Here is a 23,525-nt window from a genome sequence, read left to right on the forward strand (position 1 = left end):
TCTCATTACAACTGCACGCAGTATATGAATGCCATATTTATCCAGTAAGTGATGTAAATAGTGAAACATTCGAATTTTAAGGACACACATTTCTCTATATCAAAGTGCATGAGTAAATTCTGAGAGAACAGATGCTCAATAGTTTATATTGAAGAATGGAAAATACAAGTATCCATGCCAACCTACAATTTCTTCACACAGCTTAATGTCGTTGGGAGCATGTCTGCGACACTTAATCTGCATCGCACAAAAGGACTGAAGAAGCTGCTCACAGCACAACAAGAGAATAAAAGCTGCAGAAAGATCTTAAGAAGCAAAAATGTGTCAATCAGTACATTTTAAAAGGTTTTTTTGTGAAATCTATCAAAGTTATATAACATTAGCTTGCACTGGCATATGAAAAACACAATATTTTGTTTGTGTCACAAGTTTAAAGGAGCACTTTTTTTTATATAGAATTGCTCTGCGATAGCGGGGGGTCGTATGAGTGACAGTTCAAAATAAGAACTGTCACAATCAAAGCATTAGAGGCTCAGAAACTGTGACTTTAAGTCCCAAGCAGAAGTGAGGCAATTCTGATAATGCAATTTACTGGAAGCTTTCCTCAAACTTTGACTGTTTTAATACCTTTACCTTACAAAGTTTACTCCACATATGTAATGCAGATTGTACATCAAAAAGTTGAGAAGTGTATAATGAAGGAGACAACCTTTAGTCACTTCTTACAGCCCCTGTGATCATTCATTTAAATGTACAGTGCTGTTGTTGTCATTAACTTGGATTTGTTTTTTTTGATGGATGGCGTTCCAATTATAAAATAAGGATTAAATCACAGCATTGCAGTGATTTGGGAATGCGGTTTAACATTTACATTGAATCCAACTCTTTCCTGTCCTAAATTTTGGCTATAATCTTGGTGTTATTTGGCAACTTTAAAGACAGCAAAGAAGAATCTATTAAGCTGTTTTCATGTTGGTTGGGTATTTCAGAGGTCCATACAAAAGTGACAAGGAAGAGCTAATTGGGACACAATTTTTTTCACATTGAAATAATGTTTAAAGATGTAGAAATCGTCTAAGCTTTACTTCTTATGATGATAAAACTTATTCTCACATAAAATCTGCAAATTTGGCAACTTTGCTGGAGTGACCAGATTGCATAAAGGCTGGTTGGTGGGGGGTTAACAGGGGCCCAACAGGAAAACTTTGCCCTGGGGGTTTATAACTGGTTGATCCAGCCCTGGTTTCTATCACTGAAGTATAGAAACTCGAGCATCAACGTCAATCTTTAATTTATTCACGTTTATTGTAATGAGCAGCATTTAAATGTTATTTCTTCAAATCAACAGGTGGCCATCAGTGCATGTAGCTAAATGAGCTGTATTGGGGGGTAGGTGGGCGACCATCTGACTTGCTTTCTTCCGTTTAGGATTTGATGTTTGAGGGTGTGCTGGTGCCATTGTGGAAAAATGCGCAATTCAGCATTTTCCTGAATAGACCGAGAGAAAGGCATCAAACGAGAGCTGTCAGTTGTCAAACCAAAGATGAAGCTGTTAATTGACACTAAACATGCGTTGTGTGGATTCATCAGCCTGTCCTTCACTCACACACTTTATAAAGGTCATTATAGTGCTGATAGTGTTGTTATTATCGCCTGTTGTGACAGAGGCGGGTTTAGGATCGGGGCACGCGCTGATTGGACGTGATGACCCCCCCTGTTAACGATGCTTCCGTTTTGTGCGTACGCGCATGCGCATTGACCCCTCTCTTCTGATATTTTATTTACTCCCGAAACCCAAGATGGCTCCTGTGAATGTCTCGGTCCCATAGCAAATTGAGGATGCGAGTAGCTGCCGAAAAAACAACTTTTCCCCGACCGACGCGTCCCCTGGAGCTCAGTTCGTATGGTGCGGAGGAGGCCCTAACGGTCGTCTAGGCACCGAGCAGCCGTCGGAGCTCCGCGAGACCTCCTTTAATCCTCCAATTTGGAGTAGTTTCGCGAAGTAGCTCTTCTCCTCGCTGTCGCTGTCTGTCCGGAGCGAGGTTCAGACAGGCAGGCAGCTCATCCAAATGGCCGAACCGAGAAAAGTGCAGTTTGTCACCCTCTCGGCCTTCGCAGCTGGAGCAGCCGCGGAGTCCAGGAAACGCCGGCTGGAGGAGGAGGCCGACTTCAACTTCGGGAGAGCCGGGGAGGTCGAGGCAGCGACCGGGGCAGGAGGAGGTGCTGCCACCGACGATCGTCTCGGCAAACCCGGCGACGGGGACAAGGCTGGAGCCGAGAAGAGGGCGACGGTGCGACTCAACCTGTCCCTATCCGAGCCTGACGACCGCTCCTCCGTCGAGTTTAATTACGGTGAACTCCTACAACACCTCCAGGTACGACCTCCCAGTTTAACTAAGGCCGACCGAGACTGGAGCTGGAGTTAATTTTATCGCTCTTGAAGTGTTTGTATGGACTTGTCATTGCTCAGTAATGGTGTTGGTGGAGTGCACCTTGTCCTTCCGTGGACTCGCGCGGCTGAAAGTGACCATTAGTGCGCACACAAAAGACAGCAGCAGTTTTGTGGACACGCAGTGAGCCCAGTGTGTGTCCAACTTCAGCTGCGCTCCAACACAGTGTATCTCATCTTTTTCAACATGTAGAGATAAAGCTTATCTTGTGCTGCTACCTGTGTCCTTTCCACTCAGACTTGCCCAGCAACAGCCCAGTCACACAGCCATTACAGCACTTGGAAATGCCACATGCAGTTTGGCCCTCTGGCTGCGGGTGATAGATAGATGAGAGAGCATTGCTGATGGAAGTACCAGGATGTAGCAGGGAGCAAGGCAAATGTCAGAGCGGAAAGATCAAAGACAGGCTCGCCTCATTTTGACTCTCTGCAGTTTGGGATAACAATGCTCCTCCTTTATTGTTGTTTTACAAGATTGGAAAAATGTGGGGGAAAAACTTTGCAAACCAGATGATAAAATCTTATTGAATCAAAATGTATGAATGACTGCTACATGTTTGGCATACTTTGTTGTTTTTGGATTCTGTTGTTTAAAGTTTTTTAATAAAACTTGTTGTTTCAGTGTGACAAGCTCTGAAATCTGATCATCAATGTTCATAATATTAAATATTATTTTTTATTATCTGTTCCAGGCAAAGAAAAACCCTCCAAGTCAGACTTCAGCCCACAATCCCAGCAACCCCTTCAACGACGATGAGAGAGAGCGGCTCCAGGTTGAGGCCCTGGCAAAAAAGTTTGAAAATAAATATGTGAGTTATTCTTATTAATCGTATTCTTATTTTTAAGTCTCTGCACATGAAATGTGTTTAATCCAATCATGTTAAACATAATACCTTGCCCGCACTGGCTTTTTGATGCTCTTTAGAATATTTGTAATTGAGAGTCTGAGAAATCTCTTAATGATACATCATCAACACTAGAGGGATATTTTACAGTTTATAAATAGACTTGTAGGTTCTCTCAACAAATACATTGATACAACTATCTATAATAAGCGTATTGTGGCTTATATGTTAGTTAAAATGCACATTGTTTCATTGTAACTAAGTTAAGCAAATTTTATTTATACAACCCAGTATTACAAATTAGCCTCTGAGACCTTTACAGACCGCACAACAGCTAACGCCTTCTATCTTCAGATCCTTAGTTTCGATTAAAAATGACAACACACAAACATTCAACAAGGTAAAAAACTTGTAGATGAACAGAAGTGGTTAAACATATATTGAGTGATATTTTGAGTCACTTTTATTGCAATTTTTTTGGTTTGGATTGGTCAGATTGATATACATATTTAAGATGAATTTAAAATATCCCATGATAATAATACGATGGAATAAATCACTTAATTATGGTTTGTTTGCTTTAAAGATCTGTGACCAGTATACGTGTGGGACAGTTCTGAGTTTGAGAGCTAAATATTCAGTGCTCCCTGGTGGACGGAGTATGTAAAGGAGAAACTGTTTTTGTCTGACCTCAAACTTAACTTTGCCCTTTTTGTACTGCAATTTCTTTCTACGTATCAGCCGACATACATGCCATTAAAACTCATCTATAAGAAACCAATATTTGCCGATGTGTCCACATGCTGGATTTATCAGTCAGACTTTAGTTTACTTCTGTGTGTTTCTGTTTCGTAAGAGGACCAAACGCCTCTAGAAGAACAGCCAAGTGAGGACATTTTGTCACAGGAGCCATTTTTAGATGAAGGTTAGGAAAAAATGGGAGGGATTTTCATGTGAGTCAAAATCTAAACTTAAAACTTTTTATTGTTTATTATTTAATTTTTTAGGGTAACACAGGAAAGAAGAAGAGGAAGGACAGAATGCAGGATTTGATCGATATAGGCTTTGGCTATGACGAGACAGACCCGTTTATAGACAACTCAGAAGCTGTGAGTATCCCTCACTTTATTAATAATGAGGTGTTTTTCCTTTACGACCGGTTTATTCTAGGATGTCTTTTTTATTTAGTCAGATGTCTCTTTTTCCGTCCTCCTCACAGTCCTGAAGCACTGCCCCCTCTGTTTGTTGTGTTGAGGGAGACATTATTCCTCTGTGGTTAAATATTTATTTCCGGGCTTGAAGTTTTAATACAGTGCATTCAGTGGCACTTCTAAAGATAGATGCATGTCCCCGCTTACAACCAACCTGAGACTGCGGTCTAAAATCATCCTCATGACTCATGAATGTATACGTGCTGCTCATGTCCACACAGGAATATGTGACTGTTGTTGTTTGACAGCGTTTGTTGCTCAGTATTCAGAGCGTTTCACTCTCTCTGACTGTAATAGCTCAAATTATACTCTTTGTATGGATTCTCTGCCATCATATGATAATTGTTCTGTTGTTGTGATGGCTGTCCTCTTCACTCACACATCTACAGCGCCCGTTTGACCCTTTTTTCTGTTTTGATATGCTCAGTATGGAAAATATTTCATCTGTGGCCTGAGGGGATTGTGATTCTTTTTAGTGATTTATTTATTTTGGCAAACAACAAGTCATCCATTCCCACCGGCCAGCAGAGGAGCTCAGGCTGCTCTTTGAAATGTTGACAAAAAACATTATTAGTTACTCAATATGTTCTGAAATCCGCATAAGACGTCCGCTGTTGTTGCGTAAGAGGATTTATTGTTTTCTGGAGTCCTGTGATCTTATACCACAAACTGTCTGCTTTTGTTATTTCTCTCAGTATGATGAGCTGGTGCCTGCGTCTCTGACCACAAAGCTGGGGGGATTTTACATCAACACCGGCACGCTGCAGTTCAGAGCAGCCTCCGACTCCGAGGGAGAGGAGGCCAAGGTGAGGCTACATGAACACCTACATCGCTGAACATTAAGAAATATTGACTCACGTTCTCAGGTCTGGAAAAGACTCATTTTATGTACATTGTTTTTGTTTTATTATTTCGTTTAGTTTGTTTGACTCTTGAAGAAAGAGCCCTGGAATTATAACTCAAAAGCCAATACTAAAAGCACTTCATCGTCATCATTCAAATGATTCCAGACCAAATATCCCAAAAATAAATGATAAAAAATTACATAAATAACAAACTGGGGTAATAGGCTCATTAGCCACAATTTTGGCAAGTCAGAAATAAGTAGTTCTTATTTTTTTTGCATGCAAAGGAAACTTATTCCAACTGCAATCAAAAGAAAGTTATAAAATATATTTCTTAAAAAAAAATTGGTTGAAAAATAAAAAAATGATCTTTGGCGCGAGGGGTAGATGGATTCTTTGTCCCTTCAAGGATATTTGTTGCCACAGTCTCTACAGAGCCTCATATAATCATAGAGTTAACACCACTAAATGACTACATCAAAAACATCAGAAACATCCACCTTTGTGCACACACACCGATACACCCAGCACAAACACACATGACCGGTCGCAGTGTGTTTCGTTGAATAATGCTACGACAGGGAGGGATGAAACTACTGCTAAAGCATGCTCGTCTGCAGGCCAGGGGTCTCTAGGGGGAGTTTTATTAGCCTTTTTTACGTTGCAATTCCGCCACAGTGCCGTAACGAAGCTCCGCCGTCATGCATGCTTTGCCATTTTACATTGGACCAAGTCATGCTGGCGTAAAGCCGCCCCAGTGTGTGTTTTTACACAGCGTTCTGGCGATACAGAAGCAAATGTGCGCGAGGTGTAAACAAACAGCGCGTGCTTCACATAGACACAAGGCACTGCCGGCTCCGCTGTTTCCACAGCCGCTGTTTCACTTCTGTTACTACCTCCGATGTAAAAGGGGCTATTGTTAGGTGCCATGTTATTGGGAGCTATAGGATGGATTTGCACAGTTTGCACAAGTTTTCTTTTTACAGAAATGCAAATTTGCCACGAAGATAAATCCCATTGACTGTGATATTTCCCCCTATGCTATTTTGCAAATGCTAGCATGCTAACATGCAAAACTGAGACTGTGAATATTTCACACTTTTTACCTGCTTAACATCAGCATATTAGCATGCTGATACTAGCATTTAGCTCAAACGTTGCACAGCTGTGCCTAACTACAGTCATTGAGCTGCAGCGTAGCTGTGGTTTCTGGTTTTGTCTTGTTTTTTTATCGCTTTCACTTCCAAATAATAATTAAAAACAATCCTGATCTGCCTGTGCCAAGTTCAGAGAGGCTGAGCGACACCTCGGACACTGCGGACAGATGGTCGTTAGGAAAATTGTAATGCGTCATAGAAGATCTGAATAATATTATTTCTTAAAGTTGAGAAGCCTAAGGGTCCCATGCCAAACCATGCTTTATGCAAGAGTAAATAAAGCATGGTTAACGAGTAGTGTTTTGTGTGATTTATCTCATAGTTATGCAGAGAAGCAGGATCTCAGTAGTCCTCATGGTGCATTTAAATGTCCTCCCAACAGAAGCTTGATTTTCATTGGTTTTGATGATATGATGGGATGTAAAGTTTAATCTTTCATCACATCCAGAGAAAACTGTGAAGGACGTATAAGTACACACCTGCACACACACACACACACACACACACACACACACACACACACACACACACACACACAGACCAACAGACACACAAACACACACAGGACTGCAGGAGTGTTCTTCAGACAGAATTGATCTTTTGCCACTGTGCGCTGTCGTCACTCGCTTATTTGAGCTAAGGAGTGTGTGTGCTCTTGTTTCAGAAGCTGAATGACAACAAGGAGCAGGTGATTAAGAGGAGAAAGAAGAAGGAAGTGAACAGTCTGGAAGAGAAGAACCTGAAGAAGAACAGCGGACCTAAGCAAGGGTGAGATTTATTTATCTTTGATTGTCCTGTTACAGCTGTGGGGACTGTTGGATTTGTATTCATTAACAGACTGAACGATTGGCTCATGTGTAGCTGAAACTGCGTCCCTGGCTCTCATAAGGAGGCCACCATTTTCCTCCCATCTCTAAAATATCCCATTCGATTTAATAATTCATGACCATGAAGCCAACATATTAAAAATTGTCACTTTAAAATGTCAAAAACACACAGGCACTGCCATATAATTAGAGTTTTTATTCTTTGATTGAAAATGTTACCTTCTGGACACCCATGGCTTTGTGTGCCACTGTGAATATGTGATGACACATTTGTCCGATATTTACCGAGCTAATAATCCACCACCCTGTGTGACATTATGCTCCCGTGCTTTTGTGCGCGCATCCTCTCATATATCTATCATGAGGCAGGGATGCTGACTGTGACTTGCTCTGAGTTGCTGTGACACATCAGCCACCTTCTAGAAATCGCTCTATTATCCACGCTCAGATAGGCCGAATACTCCCATCGCCGTTCTGAACACAGCTTCCAAAAATAGCAGCAGTTATTGCCATTGTGCTGTTATGATACAGATAATGTTTTATTTGTGCGTTTGTGTGAGTCGGATATTTCAGAGCAGACTGCAGGTTAATCCCTCAGAATCCCCTCAGCTCTGCACTCTTTCAGCGTTTCTGAGTAGTCTTTCAGTTTGCAGTAAAATGTCTCTTATTTGTAGCATCATGGCTTTAATTTTTCCTCATCATAACTGACCCACTTTCTGTCCCTCTTACATGTCACTGAAAAGGTCTTTTGTTGCCTTATTAGGTGTCTATCACAGTGAAATAAGCATACAGCTATGTGATTTATGTGTTTTTCCACCTGTTTGAAAAACAATCAATCAATCAGAGTTTAGCAGGGAGGATTAATAATGCAGATATCACTTTCTACATAGCTAGCTATGAGAATGACAAGGCTGTTGGCTCACAGAAAACTACTGCGAAATCGACATATTCATAGTATTCATATCAACATAACATCATATTTATAAAAGCAACCACGACAACGGCTTTTGTGTCAATTGGCAACAAAACATTGACTTAAAGGGGGGGTATTATGCTAATTTCCAGCGCTTTGTGATGTCACAAAGTGCTGCACGTAGAAAAAAACTGTGTGAAACCTGGCGTTCACAGCAGCCTGCAGACTGAGGTGAGAAGCCTTGGGATTACTCCAACATACTTTTACCTAAAGATTTGAAACGTTTAGTCTGGACATCCATGTCTTAAAATGTGAAACGGCATAATAACCCCTCTTCAAACGTCACTTAGTGCTGTATGGTTAGGGGAGAGCAAATCAAAATAACCCCCTCTCCGCAAAAGAAATCGCCTCACATCAACACAGTGTGTAACGTTAACATACTTGTGTCCAGATATGTTTTCTGTCATCGGTTTTTGGAGTAACCCTGTTGTTTGTATCATATTTCTGGAATATCCCTATGTTAACTAGGACAGTGGGATGCAAACATCTACTGTCGAGTTCGGTGTATAAGACGCATTTTTAATAGATTTTTTTAGGAGTGGGCTGCGTCCTATATACCAGTATAAAATGCAGAGAGGTATTGTGTTACAGTATTTTACCCAGACTATGGCGCTATAATCTAGCTAAAGCGGTTACAAACATGTGGCGTCATGGTCGCCAGTGTAGCCGCCATTCTCACAACAGTCAACATTAACATAGGCTTAGCTCAACTACTGCACTGGTGGCTAACAGGATTGCAAACTCAACATGGCGAATACAGATGATTCAATACAGATTAAAATTAAAATACATTGTATATTGTTTTTATTAATAAATAGCAATAGGAAACCCTTTTCACCTCTGGGAGCCCCCCAGAAACAGACTGCGTATCCGTATTTCACGCTTATCTAATCTAAGGTTTTTGATCTGACGGTCCTCTCATGTTCGACCATGTAAATGTCACATCCTGAATATGAGAAAAAATAAGGATAGGACAAAAAAAAACGGGCAATTAATGTTCATGTGACTATATCCACAGCATTTAGCTATTACTATGTTCATCGTTTTGCACCAAAACACCAAGACAAACTCCTTGTTTCTCGTAGTTCTGACTGCTGTGTTTTCCCCCCACAGAGTGACAGCCCTCACCCTCCACCGGCCGGAGAAGAAGAAGAGGAAGAAGCTGATGAAGGACTCGCTGTACCTGGCGGCCATGCTCCGCCGCTTCACCCGAGAGAAGGAGGACATGAGGAAAAGAAACCCAAACATGGCTCACCTCGCCCTGGTGGGAGGCGCGGCTAACAAACCCCACTCCACCAACTCAACCAACCACCTGTTGGCCTCTAACTCCACCCACCCGCAGGGCAACACAGCCGGCAACGACCTCTCACTGGCAGACCTCACCTCAGACCCCGCTGTGATGTCACTGCTGGGCTCGGCCAATGAGAAGGAGCTGCAGGATCTCCTAGGCGACCTGGACTTCAGCTTGTTGGACACTGACCAGCAGCACGCCATGGTTGCCGCAAGGGAGAACGGCATTCTGGGAGTCGGTGTTCCAGCTCATAAAGGAGCCGCAGCAGCAGCAGCAGCAGCAGGAGCAGGAGGAGGAGGAGGAGGAGGCGGCCCAGGGCGAGGTCTGGGGTCTTCCAGCGGACTGTTTTCCCCGCCCCCGCTGCCTGATGGACTGCCCGCTCCTCTTATTAAACGCATCGAGGACCTGAGGGCGGTGAGTCAACTGTATCCTGTCTGTGGGCGGCTGCAATTACCTGTGAAGCCTCTTTACTCAAGATAAACACAAACGCCAGTCAGCTCAGGAAGTGGCACAAAATGTTTATTATTGTTGTTCAGTCCAACCAGAGAAGTCTCCTCTGAAGTCGTGTAGAAACACGGCTGCAGGCTGAACCCTGAGGGGCTTTATGTAACTACAACAGCAGGGTTTGAATCACAGCCTCTGAAGAAGTTCTTGTTTTCTTGTTGCTCTTATATCTCAGCGCGTCAGAGCCGGTCTGTAGCTGAGAGATATTTTGTAGATGTTGGTAAAATTGTTTAAAAAACGGCGATTGAAAAGGATGATGCAGGTGAAAGATACAGAGGTGAGGAAGAGAACAGCGAGGAGGAGGGAGAGAAATGGATAAAGACATGGTGGATTTTTATGTTATTACCTAAGATACGTTATGAGGAAAGGTTCCAAGATTTAACATAAGAGAAAATGTTTTCATGAATAAATGGAGTGTAACTCAGGTTGGGTACAATTGGAAAAAGTTATCTTTTAGTTTCTAGCGTCACAGATCAGCAACAGGTGTACCTTTCACATGGCAGTTCTGTTGATTGTCGCGCTGCATTATCAGCTATGCTTGCACCCAGGTGGGGACAGCAGACTCCAGCAACATACAGCAAATCATACAGCTCTTGTCGCAAAAAAATAAAGGCAGGACACAAACATTAAAGATACTGTTGTAATTCATTTACAGTTTTTGCTTGATCGGGGAAAAACTTGCAGGTGTATTTTGATTTTAGTTTGAGTTTAACTCCTCAAGTTTGACTTAAATCACTTATCCACTGTCTGAAAATGCTTCCTCAGAGTCTTCCTGGAATATGAGGTTGTTTCGCCTGCTCTAGAGTTTGATTAACAGCTTTCAAATCAGCCTAAAGGAACCAAACAGGCAAACAACCAAATCAGTAAGTTTATAGTTAAAGTTAGAATCAGGTGTCAGAATCAGAAGTGTAGGGGAAGTAAGGAAATGTGTTTCATCAGTACAAAGTCGTCCGAAGGCTCAGCATCTCAGATATCTGTACATGTATTTGTAGTGCATGCATCAGTGCTGGTGTGCTGACTCAACCTTTTCTCCCACAGGCCTCGAGGCAGTTTGATCAAGAGGGCAGGAAGAAATTTTTCACCTTGGACATGAATAACATTCTCCTGGAGTGAGTAGGACAGCTTTTAAATCACCGTCAGCCGAATCCCAGCTTGCTCTCCTCCTCTCTTTCAGCGTTTCTCACTCATTCTCAGCAGATTTCCCCCGCCACCTCTCCTGCTGTCTCACACTGTTTAGTCTCCATCTCTCATTGCCCGTGTTAATGACATGCTCCTCATTTCCATTCCTCTCTCTTGTTTCTTTACACTCCTCTCATTCTGCACAGCTACCTTTTTTTAATGTAACAGTCGTGACTTCTCCTCCCTCCTCTTCCTCCTCTCAGTATCGAGCTGCAGGTCCAGGAGCAGCCTCCTGAGGTGCGTTCAGACATCTACTCACACATGGAGGCATTCGTGCCATGCAACAAAGAAGCCCTACTCAAACGAATGAAGAAGCTCAGTCTCAACATCCAGGTGAGTGAGTGAGACGAAAGATGCTTCAAAGACAAAAGTGTTGATAGCTGCTGCGGTGGAGATGGGCGAGATGTGATGGTTTTGCAAACGGGGATAATGGAGTACACTTTTGGGTAGTCTGAATTGTTCCACACATGAAAACTAACGTGCGTGCAGAATAAAATAGGAAGGTGAGAGACGTGTAAGATTAATTTTTACAGCAACTTAACAAATCAGGTTCAACCTGTTGAAAGTGCAGATGAACCTCGTAACTCGCTGAGCTCTGCTGACAACATCGAGTCAGATTTCTAAAAAATTCAAGGAAAATTGACGCACAAAGCTACGTACAACTGCAGTCCCAAATTGATTCATTTATTAGTCGAGGTTTAGCTGAATTAAAAGTTAGTGGGGAAAAGTGCAGGGTAGGGCTGCACGAAAAAAAACCATTTTGATCTGCGATATTTATTGCGATTTTAAAAAATACAGGAAACTATACCAGATAAACGCAGTGTCCATATGAGCAATTACCTTCAACAATGAATCCTACTTTTTATTATTTGGAACTTTAAAGTCTGTTTTCTTCTAACAAAACAAAAACCCACTCCTACTTTCATCACATTTGGTTATTAAAAAAGTAAAGAGAGTTCAGGTGGAGCGACACGTTTCTTTATAAAATAAATACAAACAGACGTGTGGGCTGCAGCTGTGTTACTTATGCGGTATATATGTCATCTACCCTCTCTACTCTCTACTATGGTTTTTTCAGGGCCGATACCGATTATTAGCAGTCAAGGAGGCCGATAACCGATATTTGAAGCCGATATTCATTTGCAGTACAAGTGAAAATATTGGCGTCAAAATTTTGAATAATACAAACTCCAACACTTAACTTGTTTAAATGCCTTTAAGCATATGCATCAGTGCCAAATTAACCCAGTTTTGAATTGATCGGCGCCGATAATCGGTCTATCCCTCGTTTCTACAGTTGTCTAAATGTATGTTTCATCAGCGTGACCAGCTCGGTGACGGTAACGCTTGGAAACGAAAGCTCGCGTCTCCTACTTCCTGTGGACACACACAACCTCGAGCGGTGTGTGCGCTGCAGGTGTAGCCGCTAAAAGTAAACACTCCACGGCACGTGCGCGCCGTAAACGGTCAGTTTATGATATCCTGTTATCGGATTTTGTCCTGTACATGCTTTAGTGGTGTTTTTAACCTAAACCTTATAGTGCTTTCTTTAACAGTTATATGTATCACTCACTTTAAATATTTGTGCTGAAAAATGCAGCGTGCAGTTAATCGCTTCATCTGACACCCCCCGCCAGCGGTTTCAGACATTTGAAATGACTATATAGAAATAATCAATCTTGTCGCTGGCTTGCTTTTGTAGCTCATATCGAGTAATCAGAACTAAATTCAGTCTGTTTCATAAGCAGATAAAAACTCCTCACAGGAGCTTTGAGAGCTGCACTAATGTGATATCAGACGGACGTTTCCTGTAGATTAGTCATTGATAATGAGGTTTTCGTTTTGCACCGAGCAACAATAAAGTAGCAGCTTGACTTGTTTTGCTTAATTTGCCTCTCTATCACACCTCCTGTGATGTGACTAGTGCACATGCGCCCATCGCAATTGTGATTGTTAAACGATATATACAGCAGCCCTAGTGCAGAGGTCTGAATAGGTCAGTTTAGGTCAGAATTACAAACATTGTGCACAAAGTATAATCTATACATTTTCTCCCACAATCCTCTTTAGTCAACTGACTTTGACATCCCCCAGTAGTTAGATTTGTTGTTTTCTATTTGTCTCAATTCGTCCTTCCTGTTTCCTGTTTGTGTTTCTTATTTTTGTTGCACCATACCAGAGATTTTTACCGTCCCTTGTGCCTTCATTGGCCAAACACTGATGCTCTTCCTTGACCACAAAATATAAGCCGATCAGGGAAGCAACAACACTTCTTTAAGAGCTTCCGATTTGAATATGCCTTCTCGTATTTCTGAGCATCTGAGCTGCATCGTTCAGCCTCTGTTGTGTGTCACATGAACTGATTCTCCAGTTCCTCCACAGTATTTGTGCCTCTCATTTAGCTGTTGATCCCCAGCTCTTTTCACTGCTTCAGTTGTTCATGTGTGGGTTGAACGGTGCAACGAGGAATGTCACATGAAACAGGCTCTCAAATGTCTTTTGTCACAGACCATTTAAGAAGCATTGTTGACAAAATACATCAACAGACTTCCCCACTACTCCCCACTTTGACTATATCTCTGATTTCCTGTGCTTTTTTGCTTTTTTTCCTCTCCCTTGTCTCTCTTTTTACCTTTTCTTTCTTATTCCTCTTTCCTCACTTGTGACATCAATTTCGTCCCTTTATTCATCTTATTTTATTTTCTTATCTTCCTTCCTTTTGTTCTCCCTCTATCTCTCTCTTCCTCTGTCTTCAATGCACCCATATTTTCTGTCTCTTTCTTCCTCTCTCAGGACGATCGACTACGGGCTCCGCTGTTGAAGTTAAAGCTGGCGGTGTGCAGCGTTATGCCAGAGCAGATTTCCCGATACAACATGGACTGCATGGCCAAGGCGGCAAAGTAAGTTAATCCTTTATGTCTCTTTAAGGAAAGGCAAGTAAGAAGCAGGTGGTTTTTATGGCTGTTTATATCACACCTTAGCCATCACATTTGTTTTTAAGTTACATTTTAGCTGACATATGCAGCCTGGTGTCTAAGCTTTGTAAAGGTGATGCAATTCAGTTGATTCAGGTTGTAACTGTACGTGTCCTAAATGACTGTCTGTGTGTGTGTGTGTGTGTGTGTGTGTGTCCTGCAGGCAGCAGTCAGAAGAGGGCGATAAGAACGGCTCAGAGGAGGAAGACGAGGAGAAGCCTGGGAAAAGGGTGATGGGCCCTCGCAAGAAGTTTGTCTGGGATGACAAGCTCAGGTAATAATCCATGACTGCTCCACCTGAGAAGCCGGTTTGCATAGCATGTGTGCTGCTGCAGGTCTGACTGATATTTTTCTCCCACATGTCCCCGTTTGCCTTCATATTTCCTGTTGCTCTCCACTGTCAGTTTCTAATGTAGCTAACAGAGCTAACATGGGCTTGAGAGGATAGGGAAAATATGGCCTCAGAAGTTTTGAAATGAATGAATGAAGGGGGAATAATGGCGACTAAGTCACGAGTATTATTCATAAATTACAACTATTAGGATTAAAAGATCGAATCCTGGGGTTTCTCTTTACTTCATCCTGCAAATAAATTGATTTGATTTGATTCTCTCTAATACCTGAATTTCACCAAACAGGACCTTTTTATTCTACTCACTCAAGTTTACCACATATGGAGATTCAGATGTGCTGTATTAATAGCTACTAACATGGCCTTGAACCACCAGCCTTAAGCAGAGATTAGAGGCGGCTAAAAGGACTGGTCCCTTCTCTCTCACATCAAACCCACAGGTTTTTTTAATTTGTAGCGTTCAGACCCGGCCAACATTGTCTAACGCAATGTCAGGACATATATCAGACTTTGTACAGCTTCCACTGGAGCCGTAAAAGTCTTTTTACACCTTCTTTTCCACATGCAGAAGTACAGAGCCTTTAAACAGACCTTTTAAAAGCACTGTGGAGAGCTGATAGATGTGGAAACCCCGAGTAAAGAATTAATGAAAGGAGAGAAACCTTGAAACTGACTCGCAGCTGCTTTTCAATCATCATTCAATTTCATAAAAGCTTCCACATTAATAGGAGAGACTTTTCAAATTCATTAGCACCTCTGACTCCCTGAAGAATAAACGTCTATTCAGTCATTGTGTGCTCAACACCTGCAGCCCCGTTTAGATTTTAATACTGAATGATTTGTGTTGAATTGATCATTTGTGTGCTTGCAGGAACCTGCTGTGCAGTTTGGTGCGAGTGAAGCTGAGCTGCTATGAGATGGAGAACCAGTGCTCTCTGTCTGTGGAGGACTACCTCAAGGCCTTCTTAGAGAACGAGGTCAAACCACTATGGCCCAAGGGCTGGATGCAGGCCAGGTGTGTGTGTGTGTTCTTGTGCTTATGTAGCCTTTATACATATGACAGCTGTTAACCATGCCCACAGTCCGGGCTGTTTCTTTTTCTGACCATAAACCTTCCTTTGAATGTGCAGACACCAGATATAAAAACTTAGATGTACTGCGTGACACAGTGAGATACCGTTTGCTGTGTTGATTGACATTGTGTGATTTGTGATCTCGTCTTGCACATTTTTAAAACCTGCTCTCATTGTGATGTTGGAAGGATTAGCTGCACCAGTCGAAAAAGGAAACGCACAACTTTGATCTTTATTCTTTTCCTTTTATTTTGTGTCAACTAAGAGTAAACTTTCAAAGATAGGGCTGGGTGTCAAGATAAGATAAGATAAGATAAGATAATCCTTTATTGATCCCCAGGGGGGAAATTCAGGAAGGATTTCTCAATACGATTAGATTCCAATTCACAAGGTCGATTTGTTCAGGGGTATTTCAGTTACAATATCAATGCACCTCTAACCTGGTGCATTATTATGTTTACAATTAGAATTGACCTCAAAGAAGTTACATCATGTACTTGTTATTCAACATGACAAACAAACAGCTGTCAACACAATATTAACAATTTTATGAATTTTTTCCAGTTTCAGATTTTTAGTCTGAACATCTGGCTCATGGTTTTGATTAAAATAACTGGGCTTCAACTTGCACAAGATTTGAGAACAAAACCACACGAGACTAAGAGTTATGGGGAAAAGCATACTGTGCAACATGCCAAAGCCGACGCTGAGAGAGAGTAACGTAAACATCAGTGCAAAACATATTCATGGACGCACACACGATAAAAAGAGTCCGTCGGAGATCGCTGATGTCTCCGAAGTAGGTGCAGTAAACAAGTCTGGGCATGTCTCCCTCACTGCCTTGTTTCGACTGAGTCATGCTGCGTTCAGGAGCGCTCAGAACGTGAGTGATCAGACACTTTTTTACACATGTTTTTCAAGATCAATCTCGGGATTTATTTATCGATATTGGGTCATTATAATGAGAATCGGTTTGAATCGGAAAAATCTAATTTTTGAAACCCAGCCCTCGTCAAAGACATGGACATGGTTTGACTCTCACGGGTTGTTCTTTATCTCAAATAGACGATGAAGCATTATTAGAAGTTAAGGAAAGATCTTTGCTTCTATGACACTGATACGTTGTGCAAATAGATATTGCTGAGTCATTACTCTGGTAATTTAATCCTACAATAATGCAGCCATTCTGTCCTCTGGCCTCATTACTGTGGTTCTCTTCTCGCTGCTCAGGATTCTGTTGAAGGAGAGTCTTTCCGTTCACTGTCACCTCACTGGAAACCTGTAAGTATTTACTTTATCTCACACAGCTCGTGTTCCCTCTCCTGTTTCCTCAATAACGATAAACACTCTGAGGCTGGGCTTGAATACAAAATGTAAACAGACATGTTTAAATATTCACTGCCATGTTTCCATACAGAGTGAAGAGGAGAATGGTGCCCGGGCCAAAGTCCAAAGCCAAGGTGAGTCATAACTCATGTCATGGACTTTATAGTTGGTAAAAATATGAAACTTGAGTTTTTCTTCGACAGTTATGTTTTTTTAAACCCTAAAAATCCCTGAGCCCTCATGATGTCATCGATTTATAGGTTATGTTTCTGAATAGTCGTCAGTCAAGCGGCAAACACAGATCCCCCTTAGAAATAAATATGAAAAACCTAACTGTTAAATCTTTCCACATGTTTTCATGTCATGTATATTTTAATGCACCAAATAAGAGTGATATATCAAAAGACTATTGATAAATATATATGTATCAATAAACTCCTTAATACACGTCCCTATATATAGCTGATTAAACTGAAATGGGTCTACAATATTTGACAAATTCACACGGCAGCCATTTTTCACTGATGCCACACATTGTGTGGGAAGCTAAAATGCTGAAATGAAGTGAATTTAACAAATCGTCACAATTCCACCTCTCCTCGTTTGATCAGCAACTGAAAGACATCGAATAGAGAAAATCCAGAGAGACTTTGTCCCACATTACGAGTTAAAACAACGTATTTGATAATTCATTAGGTACCAGCAGCTAGCGTTAGCATTTTACATTCCTAGCTAACATTACTATTAGCTAGCTTGTTATCTAGCTAATGGTAAGGTTAGTTGGAAATGTAAAATGCTAGTGTTAGCTTACATTAATTAGATAACTTTACTATTAGCTAGCTTACATTACTGTGAGTTAGCTAACACTACAATTAGCTAGGAACTTACCCCTTTCCTATCGTATTGTTTAATTAATTCTCGCTCAGAAAGTGGTTGAATGCTAACGTTAGCTGCAACGGGTTATCAAATATGTTGTTTCAACGTGAGGTCTGAATTTTAATCAGCCATTGATTTTTTTATTTGTAGATCAAACTCAACAGTCTAACATTTTAAGGCCGTTTGAGCTTCCCGCCCTGTGTGACATCAGAGGAAAATGGCCGCCGTGTAATAACTGTGAATTAGAAGTAAAATCCTGGTTTTCTCTGACCATGTGTATCCTGTTTTTCAGGAGGCTCTTTGGATCCACAAACCACCTCACACCATGACCTCCACACCGTCTCTGCACACCTCCACATCCGCTCTGACCTCCAACCGCCAACTCGTCTCCTCCTCCTCGCCCACGGAGCCCATCTGTCTGTCCGACTCTCTGGATGAGGATCTGACTGCTCCCTCTCTGGACTCCATCTCTCACGCTCTGGCCATCCTCAGCAACGCATCCAAGGGCCTGGGCCCCTCAGACAGCCCCCTGTCACCCCCACCCCTGCAGATGCCCACCTCCTCTCCTCCCCCCGTCGCCCCTCACTACCCCTCAGCCTCACAGCTCTCCGCCTCGGTCTCGTCCACGACGCAGCAACATTCCCTATCGAGGGTGGATGCTGGGAACTTATCCTCAACGACAACGCTACAAACCTCCTCTTCTACCTCCTCCTCCTCGTCTCTCTCGGTCTCCTCCGTGGCTCGTGTGCAGGCAGCAGGCCTGTCGCTGGCCTCCAGGACTGCAAACGGTCCGTACGGCCCGATCAAAGGGTCTGGTACTATCCAAACCCAGACTCAGAGACTCGTTACCATGGCATCACCCAATCACAGGGCAGGCATGGTGATGGCTGGAAGTGGCAAGTTGCACCCACTCCCCTCCCCATCGCCTCCCAAGCAACGGCCTCCTCCCACGGCCTCACCTCTGCTGCCCCCTCATCAGAAGGGCTTCATCAGCCCGGTGAGCATGCTGGGAACTATGGGAGCCCCTCAAGGACTCACAAAGAGCAGCATCAAAGCCGGCGGCATCAGCCTCAATGGCAGTGCTGCGAGCAGCAGCCTCACCCCTTCTTCCTCCTCATTGTCCCGCTCCAACTCCACCACCCACTTGCAGTCCTTCTGCCCACCCTCCCCTGTGTCCTCCTCGCCGTCCCCCACCTCCCACACTTCACACTCCTCTCAAGGTAAAGCGCACACACACCACCACCACCAGCCCAACTTCATCACACCCATGCAGGCCACCCTCACCAAGTCCTCCCACAGCAGCAACTCCTCCCCCATCATCAAGCTCACCCCTCGGCCTCCTGCGCCCACCCCACCTCCCTCCTCCTCCCCCTCCCCGTCATCATCGCCCTCACACGCGCTATCCCATCAGATGGTCTCCACCCAGCAACAGCAGTACACCCCCAAACCCCCCAAAACTTTCCGCCCCCCCTTCAGCGTGTCAGGCTTCACTGGAGGCCAGAAATCTCAGTCGACCACGAGCAACAGTAGCATCAACAACAACAATAAGGGAGTGCTGTCAGCCGTCTGCAGCCTCCCAGACAAAACTCCATCGTCCTCTGCCCCTTCAGTCTCAGCCAATCACGGGCAGAGGCAGAGGATGGTGGGCGGAGCTAACCAGAGCTCAAAGGCAGGAAACGGTTGGCCGTCTTCAGGAACTTTGGCCACGACATCGACAACCTCACACCTCTCACAGGTGAGTTTCTTGGCAACAAGAGGAACAAACGACAATAGATATTTTATACTGAGCTTTAACCCTGTTTGGGAAAAAGACCTACAGCTCTGAGTGAATAGAAAAAACAAACTTTGACCTCTTGGTTCTGCAGGTATCAACAGCAGGCACTTCCCTCCTGGGCAGCCCCTCCGCTCTGCCGCTGGGCTTTGGCATGTTGGGAGGTCTGGTGCCCGTCTCGCTGCCCTTCCAGTTCCCCCCGTTGCTCAACTTCAGCCCTCCTGGAGCACCAGGGGCCGCTGGCATGGGCTCAGCCCCCAGCTCCAACTCAGGATATCCCCTAGCACAGAGTGACCTAATGGGTGAGTGCACAGACATCCGAATAAAGCAAGATTCATTGTTGATAAGAGGAAAAAAAAAGGTGTAATATTTGTGATTTAAGGACTTTTTTTTGAAAGCAAAAAGGCAATATAATTCAGGGGGAAGCACAACTATCAACTTATCATTGTACCTGTTTTTGTTTATATAGAGAAATAATGTTACCAAGGCTTCCCCTGTTTAAACTCCAGCCCTGTAATTACTCATAAATATTAAATGTTAAATATCGTTCATCCCTGTGTGAAGCAGATTTACTCCTAGAAGAGGACGTAAACGTAGCAGGGTAGATGTAAGAAGGAAGGACAGATAAGCTGGAAGAAACTGAGAAAAGCTACTAAAAGTGATAAACTGGAAACATTAACACATTCACAGTCTGTATGTCTCCTTGTGTGATACTGAAGTTTAGCAGCAGTACGTCCACTGTGTCTGCTGTGTTTCACATCTCGCTGTGACCCCCTCTCACCCTGTCTACATTTTATTATAAACCATCGTCTCCATCCTTTGTTCTCTCCATCTTTTGTGTCCGTCTCTGTCGTCTCAACCTTCTGTACTTGTCTGCCTCGCTGCCACTTCTCTCTGATCCTCTTCTCTCTTTTGTTTCTGGTCTCCCATTTTAACTGTGCAATATCTTCTCCGTATTCCCCTTTATTATTATTCTTGTTGTTGTTGTTGCCTTCTTCCCTCTCATCTTCCCTCCATCTCTCCTCAGATCTGTATAAGAGTCTCCAGTCAGGGTCGCAGGCTGCCCTACCTCCTCACTTGCAGCTTGCTTTCTCAGGTAATCTGCATTCCTCCTCCTCCACCAGTCCGTCCTCCATCTGTCTGTGTCAAGTCGACCTGTCGTCCTCTGCTCGGCTGCTGTGTGGTTCGCTCTTTAGCGTTGTGCTTGCTTCAGTGTGTTTGATGCATACTTAGCATGCCTCTGGTTTGTGTAGTTATAGCACAGTAGAGAGTTAAGAGAGTTTAAGAGTTTTTTCAGTAGTTTGCAATTAAACAAAGCGACGACTCACTAGGACAGACGGTTTCATTGATTTGAAAGCGATCTCATTAAGATGTTAAACTGCAGCGTGTGATTTGGCTATGTTTAAAGTGATGCCAAACATGACAAACAATTTTGTTGTTTTATTGGTTTTAAACAGCAGCTCAACATTCACAGCCCGTTCTCGCCTGATTATTCATGGCGCTCAGGTCACAGAACCGTCTTACTGGGAGACTCAAAACTACAACAGACTGTTCTTGTTTGCAAATGTCTTCAAACTTCACCTGCAGCCTTTTTACCAGCTCAGCATGTGATGAGCCTCCAAAGTTACACTGAATATTATCATTCATTAAATAGACCTCTGTGGTTGAAATGTGCGTCTCTAATAACAGAGTGTCGTCTGTCGGAAACAAAACTACATTTCTTGTGTATCCAGACAGTCTCGCGTGTGTGGCGTCTACGGTTGGCTCTGGTTGTAACTCTTGTAACTCCTCGCTGACGGTCACTTTTTTAGACTGTTTGCTTCATCTGAGCGTCAAATTTGTTTCTTTTTCTTTGGAGTTGTATCTGTAGTCATCCATCTTCTCTTTGTTTGTTCAGCCGTAGTAGATTACTGTTTACTCGCAACACTTGCAGAGAGCGGAAAAGCAGCCGCTTAGCTCCGCCTACCCTCTCTGGCAGACCAACCACTGCTGGCTGATGGAAAACACGTCACTAACTGGGCGCACGCTTGGGATTTTTTTCCGTGAAAGTCGCACCAGACACCCAGTCTGTAAAACTGTGAATGCAAAGGGTTTCATCAGTGGGCCATAGGCTCAATCACCGTTGTGTTACCTCATTCGACGACAGATAGAAAGTGACTTAACAGACATTTATTTACATGAAACTCTTTGAGATTATTACTTTAATATAAAAATGCCAAAGTCAGGTCTAAAAGACATGACCAGGGAACAATTAATGAATGTGCAAGAAGAGCAAAAAAATCTCATGATTAAATAGATAATGTTGAGCTGAAAATAATTAATAGGCAGCTATTTAATTATTGCTTAATTGTGTTCAGTCTTTTGTGAACCTCAAACGACATTAGCACTGTAGCTGTAAGGTGATGTAAGAGGCGTTTTCTTTTCCTCTTTTTGATGGTTAATGGACCAAATGATTAGAAAATAAGAAAATCAGCAGTTACAGCAAAATAATTACCTGAATTTTAGGTAGAAGTCAGACAAATCCAGAAACAAAAGAGATTTGAACTTCTCTGTTCTCTCCACTCAGATGCCAACCAAAGCCAGGGTGGAGACATGAAGAGGAAATCCCACTGACCAATAACAGCGCAGGACATCACAGCCTCCTGGACACATCCACCAATAGGAACCTTCACTTTGATTGACTGACAGAGTCATGTGGTATGAAGGGGGCGGGGCTACACTGCCTCTTTTAAAATGGACCTAAAGGAGAATCAGTTTATCCTCGCTTCAAGTGGCAATGATGAATTAATTTATCTGTATTTTCTAATGAACCGGGTATGAGAACAAGACGGAGTGAATGACGAGAGATCTTTATTTGTTCAGCTTATTTTTATTTTTGTCAACATGTTTACATACGACCGACCTTGATCACTGTGGAATGAGTGCGAGCGAGGTGGAGGTGGTGGTACAGATGAGAGTAGTAGTAAGCTACGTAATATAATTTGTATTTAAGCTTCTGTGGAATAACAGGACTCTTGTTCTTGCAGTACAAAAAGAAAAACAGACTGAGTTATGAATTTTTATTTTCTTTTGTCTCAGTGGGAATCTTTGTGTCCGTAGAAATTTTATTGTTGGTCACATCTGCTCCCACAAATGACTGTTAAGTAGTAGCTTAAATTAATATTGATAAATTATTTGTAATTTACACAGGGACAAACATGATGAGTGTGTGTATGAGAGAGAGAGTGGTGAGGGTGATGTGAATGTGTGTATGGACATAAAAAAAACACAATATACTGTTAATTTCCAGATGATTCTGAATGAATGGGTAAGGACGTGTTTCCCCTTTTCACAATAATGAGTGTAAGTTTGATGCCCCTCTCTTGCTCAGTGTGTTTTTGGTGCTGTTTCATCACACTGGACCTTTTCTGGAAAAAAGACTTGAATTGAAAAAAGTTTTGGGCTCCTCTTCTGGAGAGAGGAGCCGCCTGTGAGAGAGGGGGGAAACGTCAAGATTGTAGCCTACTTGAATTGTGTTGTTTTTTTTTTTCTTGTGATTTTAAGATTTTTTATTTACTTCCTCTGCTTATTGACTCAAACCAACTTAATATAACACAACGCCTTAGTTTATATTGAAAAAGTATGAAAAAGATCTATGCAGGACTGTAAAACGCTCAATGCAAAAGTGCAAGTCGTCGCTTGGCTTTCAACCTCTACTCAACTTGTCAGTGCATTTCTGGAGTTGTGAATGTTTGTAGATGTTATTATGTCGGTTGAGACTCCTTTATTTCCTGTGCGTGTTCAGACAGAACGCAAAGCAAATTGTAGAAGCTGAGAGAAGAAATGTTGTCATGCTGACTGTGCGCAGTAAAAGATGTAAAGCACATTATAA

At 42.7% G+C, this 23,525-nt stretch overlaps 1 protein-coding gene across 1 annotated transcript; it reads left to right on the plus strand.

The window, feature by feature from the left end:
* The first annotated feature begins 1,921 nt into the window (after positions 1-1,921).
* Positions 1,922-23,525, plus strand: ubn2a (ubinuclein 2a). Its single transcript, XM_069666195.1, has 17 exons — positions 1,922-2,375; positions 3,142-3,258; positions 4,302-4,403; positions 5,201-5,311; positions 7,172-7,275; positions 9,421-10,012; positions 11,141-11,211; positions 11,485-11,614; positions 14,075-14,181; positions 14,420-14,530; positions 15,480-15,623; positions 16,912-16,962; positions 17,099-17,141; positions 18,176-19,618; positions 19,749-19,956; positions 20,682-20,750; positions 22,221-23,525. Exons 1-17 carry the CDS (start codon positions 2,070-2,072, stop codon positions 22,265-22,267), a joined length of 3,756 nt encoding a protein of 1,251 aa, XP_069522296.1. The 5' UTR covers positions 1,922-2,069; the 3' UTR covers positions 22,268-23,525.

Source organism: Semicossyphus pulcher, unplaced genomic scaffold (assembly GCF_022749685.1).
Source record: "Semicossyphus pulcher isolate SPU_LCO1_2020_fin unplaced genomic scaffold, fSemPul1.0.p SCAF_17, whole genome shotgun sequence".
Taxonomy (NCBI): domain Eukaryota; kingdom Metazoa; phylum Chordata; class Actinopteri; order Labriformes; family Labridae; genus Semicossyphus; species Semicossyphus pulcher.